The sequence below is a fragment of the Gopherus evgoodei genome, chromosome 1, assembly GCF_007399415.2.
Source record: "Gopherus evgoodei ecotype Sinaloan lineage chromosome 1, rGopEvg1_v1.p, whole genome shotgun sequence".
In the NCBI taxonomy this organism is placed as follows: Eukaryota; Metazoa; Chordata; order Testudines; family Testudinidae; genus Gopherus; species Gopherus evgoodei.
In genome coordinates this window covers 126,345,578-126,358,680 of record NC_044322.1, presented here as the reverse complement: position 1 = coordinate 126,358,680, position 13,103 = coordinate 126,345,578, and the positions used below count along the sequence as shown (strand labels likewise).

Here is a 13,103-nt window from a genome sequence, read left to right as displayed (position 1 = left end):
GGCCCAGAGTCAGGCTCCCATAACGGTAAGTGCTTGATGTTTTTTTTACCCCTGGGCTCTGGTAGCCACACTGCAATATGCAGCCCCTCCGAGTCCAGGCGGGGCACCAGCACCTCTGGGATCTGGTTCGTTTGACTCGGGTCTGCACGCAGTGTGGCTGCCAGAGCCATAAGTTCAAGCAGAGGTTAGAAAAGTCTTAACAGAGGGGGATAATCACTGACGTGAACATGTATTACCAAACTGAAGTCACATTTGTTTTTAAACACAGGTCCATTATCAAACAGTGTAAGGTTGGAAAGTTGACTGAAATGGTAGCAGAGGTATCTAAGGTACTCAGGCATGTAGTTTACCCCAAAGGAGTGGGCATTAAAGATAGTCCAGCAGTAACTGCTGGCTTTGTGAGAATGGGGTTTCCTAACTGTGCTGGGGCCATTCATTATCGGGCCTCATTTGCCCTCCTCAAGGAGCATCTCCGTACATACACTCCATTGCTATGCAGCACAAGTGGCCCAAAGAGGCAGATTTAGGAATATCAGGATGGGCAGCACAGGAAAAATTCACGTGCCTGAGTTTTTTGCCAGTTGGGAATCTACATTCATGGACAATCTGGGACACTAGTCCTACCAATGCCATTGACATAGATGGTGTTACTGTCTGCACTGTTTTTCTGGGGGGAGCCCACATACCCCTATTGCCTGGGCTTATAAAACTGTATCCTGATTTCAGAGACCATAACAAAAGATGGTTTAGTTACAATCTGCACAAGTGTAGAATGGATGTTGAATGTCCTTGAGGTGGATTGAAGGCCCAATGGAAATATCTACAACCTAGTTTGGATGCTAGCGTCATCAATGTTGTCCACCTCACTTGGATTGCTGTGCCCTTCACAACCTTTCTGAAGCCAGAGGTGAGCCATTTCCCCCTGACTAGACCTACGACAGCCAGAGGCCTCTGGATTGGTACCCTCAAACAGAAAGTGCAGCTACCACTGAGGAAGCGGGGTGTGCCTGAGCAGCAGAAGCCAGGGATGTTTTGTGTTCTCACACTGTGGTCTTGCATGGCCCAATGGATTAGGGGGAATAGTACTTGTCTGAATATCCTTGGGGTGGGGGGGAAATTAGCTCATTTTAGGTGCAGGAGCAGTGTTTGAGGGGGTGCAGGCTTGATTGCCATGCAGTGTGTAAGTCTGAATGACATGAATAATGGCTTTACAGATGGAATTTATTTGATGTGAATTTCTATACTTGATAAATACAGGAGTACTGTTGGCTAACTAACAGTTAATTGCTCCTGAACATGTTTTTAGCTTTATTATCTCAAATCATAATTGTTTGATATGATGCAATGATAATAAACTTTCTTGAAAACAGAGCATGCTTTATTAGTAAATGTCTGAAAATAGTGCAACACTCACACAGTGCTGGGCAAAACCACACACACAAGGAAATGTTCACTACCTGACATAATACCCCTAGCACTGCATGTCCCCTTGGTCCATGTTCTCCTTTCCATCTTTTCCTCTCACTTGGTGGTGGGGGACAGGACTGGAGGCTTTCACCAGAGAGAGGTTGAAGAAAGAAGGCATCCTGGGGTTTATTTGCTCTTGCTAGCTGCTCAAAGGTCCTGAATGCATGGGCTGTCCTGACATGGTGTCCAAGCTACAGCTGAACTAAGGGTACAGAGCAGGGTGCTCATGCCATGGTGGGGGAGAGGTAGCAAGAGATAGTATACTTGCAGCCATGATGGAGAGGAGTAGCTGAAACAGTTCTCTGTTAGTTCCGCTCCTAGCACCAGCTGGGAAAAAAATGACCACACTTAGGCTGTGACGAAATGATTATGTGATTGGGAGACTGCATGGACAATATCAGGGGTAGGTAACCTATGGCACGGGTGCTGAAGGCGGCACACGAGCTGATTTTCAGTGGCACTCACACTGCCCGGGTCCTGGCCACTGGTCTGGGGCGCTCTGCATTTTTAAAACCTTATTTACTTTTCATACAACAATAGTTTAGTTGTATATTATAGACTTATAGACAGAGACCTTCTAAAAACATTAAAATGTATTACTGGCGTGTGAAACCTTAAATCAGAGTGAATAAATGAAGACTCTGGCAACCTTTCAGAAGTGATGTGCCACCCCTGGACTATATCATGGGTCGGCAACCTCTGGCATGCAGGCCACTGGGGGAAGTGGTGGGGGCCTGGAGCAGCGAACAGTGGCCAGTGGGAGCCGTGATCAGCTGAACCTGTGGATATGGCAGGTAAACAAACTGGCCCAGCCCACCAGGGTGCTTACCCTGGTGAGCTACCTGCCAGAGGTTGCCAACCGCTGGACTAGATGTAACTGAAATGGATACTATTTAAAATAGAAACCTGTTTTTATATATATATACACACTCACACTCTCTCTCTTTCCTGCCCCCGCCCCCCCGGGAGGAGTGATTACAGAGTGGCAAATTTCTTGTGACAAAGTCTGAATAACCCTAGCAAACATTTGTGACTATACAGTTGTTTATGAATGGTTGAAATTCCAAGTCCCACCATTTTGAACAAGAGGCAGGTATGCCATGGCACGATGATACAATCTAGCATTAGTGCCCACAAACTGGCAGCCAGGACTTAAAATATTTGCATTGCTGCTTATAGCAGAAATACCTCCCATTAAACTGTAAATTTGAGTCATACCTACCAAGCTGAGGTGGCTTCTGGCTCCACCAGGCTTGCTGTGGGCTTGGCAGTGGGCTATTCCTTGGTGGGGGAGGGGGAGGGCATATAGGAATCAAAGATCTTCTGAGAAATTTGCTGTTGTTTCTGTGCCACACCCTGCTCTGGGACTGGTTTTATTGAAAAGTCACGATGATCCTTCCTGGGAGCCTGCTGTTATCTCCCATCAGTCCCTATGCTGAATTGCAGCTGATCAGCTCATTATAATGACCTGTTGGCTCCATGCAGGTACAGAGCCCAATCAAAGTCTTCATAATGTGGGTACATCCTGGGCAAATTGCCTGAGGTGGGGTCTTGTCCCTGGTCTTCCAGTACTCACTTCTCGATCTCTTAATATACTCCCTGCACTGATCGCCTGTCCCCAGAATTTTGCACAGCTGACAATTTTTTAGCCATCTGTTAATGTGTGTTTTCATTCCTGGTGCCATAGGCACCAACTCCATGGCTACTCTGGGGCTGGAGCACCCATAGGAAAAAAAATAGTGGGGGCTGAGTGAACCGCATAGAAATTTGTATTTGCTGTGAAATTTTCAAGGGATCAGGTACAGAGGTGGAAAAAAGGGGAACCAAAGACAAAGCCCTATGGAACCTCTATGGAGATTTGGAGGGTAGATTAGGAGGATTCTCCAAAAGAACAGGCTGAAAGAGTGATCAGCGAGGTCGGAGAATCAGGAGAGGACAAAATCTCAGAAGACAAGAAAGGACAGCATTACAAGAAAAGCCAGCAACTATGTTAAAGGCAGCTGCTAGGTTAAGTATGGGGAGGAGTACTGGTTCTAAGATTTAGCAAAGGACAGAGAGATCATTAGAGACTTTAGCAAGAGCAGTTGCAGCTGAGTGCAAGAGGCAGGAGCCAGATTGAGGAGGCTAGGACAGAACTGGAGAAGAGGAAAACTCTGCTCCTCAAAACCCTCCCCTATACCTCTACCACCTTCTTGCAGTCTTTTCACACAGGCTGGCCCTGATCTGCATCACTGTCAGGTTGGGTCACCTCCAGCACCCTGTTTATTTCATTCAAAATAGTAAGTATTGTAATTATGATATAGGACTCAATACAAATCACTAAACAAAGCTGAAAGGGCATTTCTTGAGGTTTCTTTTCCATGTCACTTTTCCTCTTAATAAAGGTCACAATGCAAATTGAGGTATTATTCTACATGAAGCAGTTTTGACAACTAACTTACAGGAGAGGTTACTGGGAGACCTGTCACAGTGTAAATAGAAATGGATCTTATTAGTTGACAATATTTAAATCTACAAGCAATTTCATCATGAATTTATTAGAGCACTGACATTTTTCTTTACTTACCAGAGATCAAATCTGGAGCAGCTGCACTACATTCCATTTACACAGAGAGGAAGCAGAAGATTAAAAAAAAAAAAAAAAAGCCTGTTTGCTCAGCTCAGAAATGAAGCAGAAAATTTGTTTGTCATTTGGTTTTAAGTTGTCACTTTTACTGGGAATCAGGCCAATAATTTTTTTGAGCTCTGCAACTTGCAGTAATCAGAAGATGGTGAGGCGGGCCCAATCCTGGGTCCAGCGTGTCTGTGACACTCAGCCAACAGTGGCTGCAAAACTCACCTGGCTTTCACAGCTTTAGCTGTTGAAATGGCTCCCAAAGGATTGAAGCACCCCTGCAAAAAGGTTGTATAAACATTATGCATTTGCCCAATTCTTCACCCTTCCAAGAGGTAGAGTATCTTTCTGGTCATGGCATTGTTGATTAATAATATAGCCAATCAATTAATTACACTTGTTGTTTATGAAAAAATGTTTGCGAGATCAAATAACCAGTCTGTTTTATTGCTAAAAGTCAATACAGGTACAGTACAGTGAAACTCACTATATTACCAGTCCTTCTGGGAAACTGTTTTTTGCAACATCAGTTCATCTTACATAGGAGCATCCCCAAAATATGCCCCCAAAACTAGCTTTATAGATACTGTATTTATAACCTACTTGTTTACAATTTAAAGCACTTTATACATCAGCTAAGACTGAAATTCACCAGTTAGCTTTTTAGCTTGTTTTTTTTTTTGTGCATCCCATTAGCTCTTGTTTTTGACCACATTACAAACTACTTGGACTTGTACCAAGGTAAAACATTTGTGTCTTGATTTTGACAGGGTGGCCAGCCATTATGCTTAGCTTGCAGGGTATTGTGGGATATATATTTCTTGACATAAGCAAGTAAGAGTGAAACTAATGCAAATTAGTATAACTGAACACAATATTCATATATATATTTTAATATGATGAGTAATGCATACTAATATGGCATGCAATATACACAACACATATTGGTTAACAATTCCCCCACTTGTTCTTTTGATAAATATATCAGGGTGACACCTTTGCCAAATTGATATATGAAGCAGAAGTGAGAGTATTTATGTGAAATCTATACTATTTTAGCAAACTGTCTGAGCAGCAGTATGTGATTGATGCAATTAAAACTAACACTCCTTGTAATGCAAGCAAAGCTTTAAATCAGTGTTTCTCAAACTGGGGTCCCCACTTGTGTAGGGAAAGACCCTGGCAGGCCCAGATTTGTTTACCTGGCCCATCTGCAAATCCTGCCGATCGCGGCTCCCACTAGGCACGGTTTGCTGCTCCACGCCAATGGGAGCTGCTGGAAGCAGCACGGGCTGAGGGACTTACTGGCTGCCGCTTCCAACCAATGGGAGCCGAGATCGGCTGGTTCTGCGGACCGGGCAGGTAAACAAACCAGAGGCTTTCCCTACACAAGCGGCAACCTCCGTTTGAGAGAAACTGCTTTAAATGCAACTTCTAGCCAAGCGTGGAAACCCATTAGTTCAAGGTCACCATTATGGATAAGGTCATTTAGGGCTTGTTCTGCTATGCACATATCATTGCTAATCAGACCAACATGTCTTTTCAAGTTTGTAATGCTTATACATTTAAGATTAGTGGAACAATATGGACATTCAAAACCAGCAGGATTTCTTTTACCTTGGTACTGTAGCTTACTTTAAATCATGACTTCATTTTGAAAAACTGGAATAGGCATTATTATGATGTGACCTCTAATGCTATATACACGAGGCGCAAAACTGAAATTTGGAGTAGTGGCAGTACAAACAAGGCCTCCATATATAATTTTTTATAATTATTTACTATACACAGTATTTCCCATCCATATTATCCAGCTTTTTTTTTTTTTTTTTTTTTAAACATATGAGCAAAAGTCTCTTTCAGGAAGAGAAAGCATGGAAATTTTAGTCTAATTTTAACTGATTTTTTAGACAAAAGAATTGCAAACAATCTAATCTACCTGGATTTAACTAAGGCAATCAATGCAGCTCCACATGGGAAATTATTAGACTGGAGAAGACAGAGATTAATATGAGAACTGAAAGGTGGATAAGGAACTGGTTAAAGGGGACTACAACAGGTCATACTGAAAGGTGAACTGTAAGGCTGGAGGGAAGTTACTAGTGGAGTTCCTCAGGAATCAGTCTTGGGACTGTCTTGTCCAACATTTTTATTAATAACTTGGCACAAAAAGTGGCTAAATTTATAGCCATGTTATTATGCAACCCAATTAAAAGTTTATTTTGGAGTGGATCAGAAATGATGTGATGAAATGCTTGCCACCATTTTCAATTAAAACCTCTAAGAAAATTACCCATTTATTGGTCAGTCAGGTGGGGAAAAAGTTCACATGAAGCAGTCTGAATTTATAATGCACTGAAAATTCAGAAAACATAAGAATATGACTAGTTTGGGAGGGATACTTTTAAAATGACAATTTAAAATACCCCAGATATATCACACAAGAAAAAAAATAGAGCCAAGCAAAATGTTTTATGTATTTATTTAATCAAATTGAGGTAAAATACTTTCACACCAATGCAAGAACAGATGTTAAAATCAATGAGAAGATTTTTCTATTTGCTGACCATCTTCTCATCGATTGTATTTGCAAAAAAAAAAATCACAAGATTTCGAGATGGGATAAATTATAATTTCAGCTCAGGAGAGGAATTGACAAGATAAACAGATGTTAAAAAATAGTTGCAGACATTTTCCTACTGAACCAACACATCTTTCCTGAGGCGAGGGATGGTGTTAGATTCGCTGGGGCCCAGGCAGAAACTAAGGAGTGGGCCCCTCAACCATGTCCCTTACTTGCTCACATACTGGATTTCTGCAATGTTTCTGAAGCCAAAGCTTGAGCCCCATTGCACAGAGCTGAAGCCCAAGCCCAAGCTCTGCCACACAGGGTCTCCTGTGGAGTAGGGCCCCGGGCAATTGCCTTGGTAGCTACCCCTCAACAGCGGCCCTACCTGAGGCTTGTAAATAAGACCAACCACTGTTAATAGTACAAGCCCCTATTACTTAATAGAATACCAGTGGAAAGAAGAACTAGATATTTTTATGCTCCAGCTTTTCAAACCAAAATAGATGTAAAATTCACAGCAAAATACAGGAGGGACTGCCCTGGCCTTAGGTTAAACAGTCTTCCTACTTTCCAAGAATATTTAAACTGAAAGGCCTCGGGCATGATATTAGGAAATGGATGCAAGAGCTATTACAAGGATAGCGCTACACACTCCTATTACTATGGTACTGGGGAAATGACCTAAGTGTTCTCCACTTGTGGCCCACCTACACCAGATCCTAACTACTAAGGGTATGTCTACATCTACAATTTTGCAGCGCTGGTTGTTACAGCTGTATTAGTACAGCTGTATAGGGCCAGCGCTGCAGAGTGGTCACACTTACAGCAACCAGCGCTGCAAGTGGTGTTAGATGTGGCCACACTACAGCGCTGTTGGGCGGCTTCAAGGGGGGTTAGGGGAACGCGAGAGCAAACCGCGGGGAAGCAGGTCTCCTTCCCCGCGGTTTGCTCCAGTGTTCCCCGAACACCCCCCCCCCCAAGCAGGTCTCCTTCCCCGCGGTTTGTTCTCGTGTTCCCCGAACCCCCGTGCAAGCAGGTCTCCTTCCCAGCGGTTTGCTCCGGTGTTCCCCGAACCCCCCTGCAAGCAGGTCTCCTTCCCAGCGGTTTGCTCCGGTGTTTTTTGAACCCCCGTGCAAGCAGATCTCCTTCCCCGCGGTGTGCTGTCGCGTTCCCCAAACCCCCCTGCAAACCGCGGGGAAGGAGATCTGCTTGCACAGGGGTTAGGGGAACGCGAGAGCAAACCGCGGGGAAGGAGACCTGCTTCCCCGCGGTTTGCTCTCGCGTTCCCCGAACCCCCCTGCAAACCGGAGAAGGAGACCTGCTTGATTACCAGACGCTTCCTCAGGTATGCTGGGATACCTGCTTATTCCACGGAGGTCAAGAAAAGCGCTGGTAAGTGTCTACACTTGATTTCCATCGCTGGATCACCAGCGCTGGATCCTCTACACCTGAGACAAAACGGGTGTACGGCCAGCGCTGCAAACAGGGAGTTGCAGCGCTGGTGATGCCCTGCAGATGTGTACACCTCCTAAGTTGCAGCACTATAACTCCCTCACCAGTGCTGCAACTTTGTGGTGTAGACAAGGCCTAAGCCACCCAATTGATGGTTACACTGCAAGTTAGAATTACTCTGATTCTAGCTGGGATTAATTCTTTTGATCTTAAACATGTGAGGTGAGAGACAGACGAGCAGGTTTTAATTAAATAAAGATGTCCCCTTTAAGTGAAAGAGGGACGCTCTCCCAGTAGCCCCTTGAGAGCTTTATTTTAATATAGCCTTTCAAAACCCCATTAATTGCTCATCCATTCTTGATGTAGTAGATTGGACAGTAGGAGCTCTTTATGCCAGTCATTTACCTCTATATCCTTGTCATTATTACAATATGTCCAGCAGAGACAAGTGGTAGGTATATACAGCCCTTGCTAAATGACATTGAGAAAAGATCTGTTATTCAGGGGAAAATCCATTCTCGAAGTTTACTCTGTGACTACACCAATGCCTCTTGCAGAAAAATCCTACTTGAATCTCCCACATCATCAAAGCAGACACCCCTCTGAGGCGAATCAATAAAGTGATAGATTCCCACTAAGATAGACACTGAACTATATTTCAACACACACTTTGAAAATTCACAGTGTACTCAGCTCTAACAAATAATCACTCTCTCGAGTTTTCCTCGAAACAAAATGAGATGACAACTTGAAACTAAACAACATTCTCATGTGAAAAGAATGTATTCAGTCATGTCATCGTGGGGGAAAAAAAACAAATAAAAGGGAAACACTTTTTTCTATAAAATGAAAATGTAAGTCAAAACAATGAGTGGAAACGCAATTAGTCCATGAGTAGTGATTGAAAAAACTTTATTCCTACTAGCTATCACTAAGCAGACAAACATGGCTTATGTTTGCAAATACTGTTCACCAGATACCGCTGACACCAGAGTACCAATTTAATAAACATATTTAAAAGTAACTAGTCACTAAAGAATGATACTCCCCAGCCACAATGGAAATTTGAACTGTAATCCTGCACCAGCCGTGTGATGGACATGATTATTTCAAGCCTTTTTCCCTTCTGATTTCTCTGTGTGACATTCACCTTAGTGCAAAGACCTATTCATCTCTTAAACACATTAGGAACTTAAGTGATATGTAGAGACTTGGGTGAGCCTTCTGCTCTGTGGTAAGTTTCACTGTTTGATTCTGTAATTATGGCTATGAGCCCTGATCCTTGTTTAGATGGCAGTGTAGAACTTCAGCAACATTGGTAACAAGTGACTATACAAAATATCATGAAGTTGTTAATATAATAAGCAGAGCCTAACAAACATCAGTGTTATAGACAGGTTAAAATTCACAAGACTTGGTGGAGATTCAGACCGCAGCTACAAAATAAATTCACACTACATTCCCACAGTCAAACTTGCTCTAAAAAGATATTGTTCAACTCTCACCTCATGGATGTGTGTCTGGCCTCTTTCATATTCACAATAGTTGCAGTCTGCCATTGAATATTTGGTTCCCAGATCAACATCACCTCATCCCTCCTCTGTAGCTGGTATGTAACCACAGAAATTGCTTTGAACCGTTAACCTAACATGAGCAGAATTTGCCACTACCAGGTGCATTAGGACAATGTGGGTGTGATTTTCAAAAGCAACTATTCAGCTATTCCTGTCCTATTTAAGCATGTAGGAGCACTTTTGAAAATCATGTCTTACATGTTTCAAAAGAACACAACTAGTCTAAAGAGGTCAAGCACCAGTGACTCAAATTTCTTCCCTGTGCACTATCCTTCCTGAGCTCATCCTCCCCAATGTTCCAACAGGTTGGGGGAAAAAACATCAACAACTGGACCAAATCCTTTCTACACTCCAGCCAGAAAAAATGACAAAGTTTCATTCTAAATATTAAAGATGAATTTCTCATTAAGTACATGGTATTGTGGTACATCAGACATGCCTATTAATCTAGTTTTCTTGGAAAAATACTGCATGGCCATCACAGGGTGCAAATTCACATCCTAGCTCCCTGATCCCTCCTTTCACTTTACTGTTAAGTATTAATAAACCTACTCTAAAAATATTTTAGAATTACTGATTTTCCCTTTAAGTCAGTAATTTCCCCTGTAACCTAATGAACATGCCCAGTAAAATGTAGTAGTAACTGCACAAAATGTAGCTGCACAAAACATGAGTTCACATTTTTTTTAAAAAAAAGTCTTTCAATTTAAACCAGGGGTCGGCAATCTCTGGCACACGGCTCGCCAGGATAAGCACACTGGAGGGCCAGGCCAGTTTGTTTACCTGGCCACGGTTCACTGCTGCAGGCCAATGGGGATGGCAGGAAGCCGTAGCCAGCACATCCCTCGACCCACGCCGCTTCCCGCAGCACCCATTGGCCTGGACCAATGAACCACGGCAAGTAGGAGCCACGATCGGCCGAACCTGCCAATGCAGCAGGTAAACAAACTGGCCCGGCCCGCAAGGGTGCTTATCCTGGTGAGCCGTGTGCCAGAGGTTGCCGACTCCTGATTTAAACAATCTTCAAACTGTTTAGCTCACATTGGCAATATTCCTCATAAAACTGAGAATTGTCTTAAACATCCAAATCACTTCAATAAGAGTAAATAAGAGACAAGCTGGGTAAAAGTGGAGGTAGACAGACTCATGAAAGTGAAAATAATTCCTAACAGACACATTAAAAAAAAAAAAAAAAAAAAAAAAGGTTTACAATGTTTTCTTTCTTCCACCCTTTTGGATCTCTTGCTGCTTTCCTAGTGGATTAATTTGTGCTTTTTTGGGGGGGGTAAAGGGGAGGAACTATCTTTTTTTTCCCTCAGTAGAATCATGTGTACATTCCTCTTACCAAGGAGCGATACATTTTGCCACTGATTTTTTTTTTTAAGCAGAGTTCCCAAATGATTTCATTAGATAGTTCTGCAACTTGAAAACTGGTGACATAATAGGACCCAAAATGTTTAAAGAAGTCCTGCATCAACTGTTGTATAACTCTAATTTCTCTCTCTGGTATTACCAGAGCTGAAGTTTCAAGCTGAAATGCAAGAGTTACCAAATTAGAAAAATCTGTCAAGTTTCTCAGTCTTCTGAAATGTATTTATTTTTATTTAACAACGTGATTAAAGTTAAATCTAAACGCCCAAATCTGCAAAGCAGTACCCTCACAAGTATAGTTAATACAGCACAGTCCCACTGACAGTAACTATTGGTTTCTGGAAATAGGCTCTTAGTTTATATCTAATAAACAGCTGTTTTATTTAATAAGTATCAGTTACCTGTCTCAGATGCACCCAAACTGCCTGCAATATAGTAAAGTACCATCTAATGGATTTAGTGCCTTTGTGAAATGCAGTTTGGAGCATTGGTAAACAAATTCATTTAAAGCACCAGAATGAGGCAGAACAACAGTTAGTTATGAAGGCCTATGCAGCGTTTTTTTTCTCTCACAACCATTTAGCTAATAAAATACATAATAAAACATAAGAAACCCTGAATTTACAGATTAAGGTAACACATAAAAATCCTGTAGCAGTTTATTGCAATGATCAAAAAAAACCTAGTTACACCATTATCATCTATTTTAGAGTTGTACTGTTGCCCACTAGCTTTGTACCTGAGCACCTTCCACCTAAAGTAGAAGAGCAAGTGGATTTCTTGGAGTATCCAGGTGAAGGCCTAGCCCCATTGAAGTCAATGGGAGTTTTGATTTCAGTGGAGCCAGGGTTTCCTCCTTTGGCTTTTCCCCTTTGTCAGCTTATGTATAATGGTTGGTGATGTGAATGTCACTTTGGTTCCAGTAGAAAAGCTTTCATAAAAAAAAGGTTTTGCAGCATTTTCTGAAGATGGAAATCCTCTATATTAATCTAAGGATCCTTTGGAAGTTTAATGTTATCCAAAATATTAGAACTGATATTACTGCAGAATACTATAGGAATTTTTCCTTAATGCAGGGATGTCAAGTGGAGATTCACAATTTCTGCACTACTATTTCATGAGGCACTATAGGTCAACAAGCAACATGAGGCACGCACCAGGAGTTAAAAAATTAGTAGTGCTATGTTTGCAATTTTTTTCTTAAAATAGAGGTGGTCCATTTTAACTTCAATATCAAAAGGAAGATAACAAAACATCCCAGGGGTTGCATATGCACCACAAATGCAAACAGTGCCTGGTCAATATATTGCATTACAATTAAGTCTACTTTAAAAATGTATCCAATTTCTTTTTAATATGTTCAAAAGCATCCTTCCCCATGTAGTCCATACGGCCTTCCTCCCACTTCTTCCGTTCTTCTTCTGCATTTGGCTCTTCCAGTTCCAGCTGAGTGGACAGCTCAGAAATAAGATGGGTAGTCTCATCCTAGGAAAGGAGACAGGACAGTGCAAAGCAGTCACTTCATTAGCCTCATTTTAGCGATGGGCTTAAAATCAGTTTCTAAATTTTAATCATCCAAACCAAAATGACCTTAAGAGATTGTTCATTATGATTTCCATGATGTGGGAGCATTTTCCCAGCTGTATCACTTAGCAAAGTATCTTTGAAAGAGTCAAACATATTTTCTGGTCTTAACTCACAATCTGGCAAATTCAGAAATGCCAACAAAAATGAGGTTTTTTTAATGAGGATACATATGAATAACACTCTGCACCTGTGTAGAGTCTGAATAACTTTAGCAGGACTCCACATGGACAGAGGTATCTACACTAGCAGATCCCAGTGCCAGACTGGGATCAGAGTTTTGTATGGTCTCCGAAGAGTTAATGGACAAGGCAGTAAGAACTCAGGCTAGAAACAGCATGTGTTGGACACCAGTCTCACTAACCATCCTGAAACGACCATTCAATGCCCAGATAGTTGGCACCTCTGAGAGATATTTCAAATTTGCCAATTTTGGTTTGGAGACTCAATTAGCAAAGGTTATTATGTGAAT

At 42.1% G+C, this 13,103-nt stretch overlaps 1 protein-coding gene across 2 annotated transcripts in view; it reads right to left on the bottom strand.

The window, feature by feature from the left end:
* Window positions 1–11,047: 11,047 nt before the first annotated feature.
* Window positions 11,048–13,103, bottom strand: part of GYG2 (glycogenin 2) — a 42,529-nt gene continuing 40,473 nt past the window's right edge. For both annotated transcript variants that reach the window (XM_030572139.1, XM_030572149.1), the window contains exon 9: window positions 11,048–12,532. In XM_030572139.1, coding sequence (XP_030427999.1) covers window positions 12,371–12,532 — 162 coding nt within the window. In that variant the 3' untranslated portion in view covers window positions 11,048–12,370. The remainder of the gene's footprint in view (window positions 12,533–13,103) is intronic.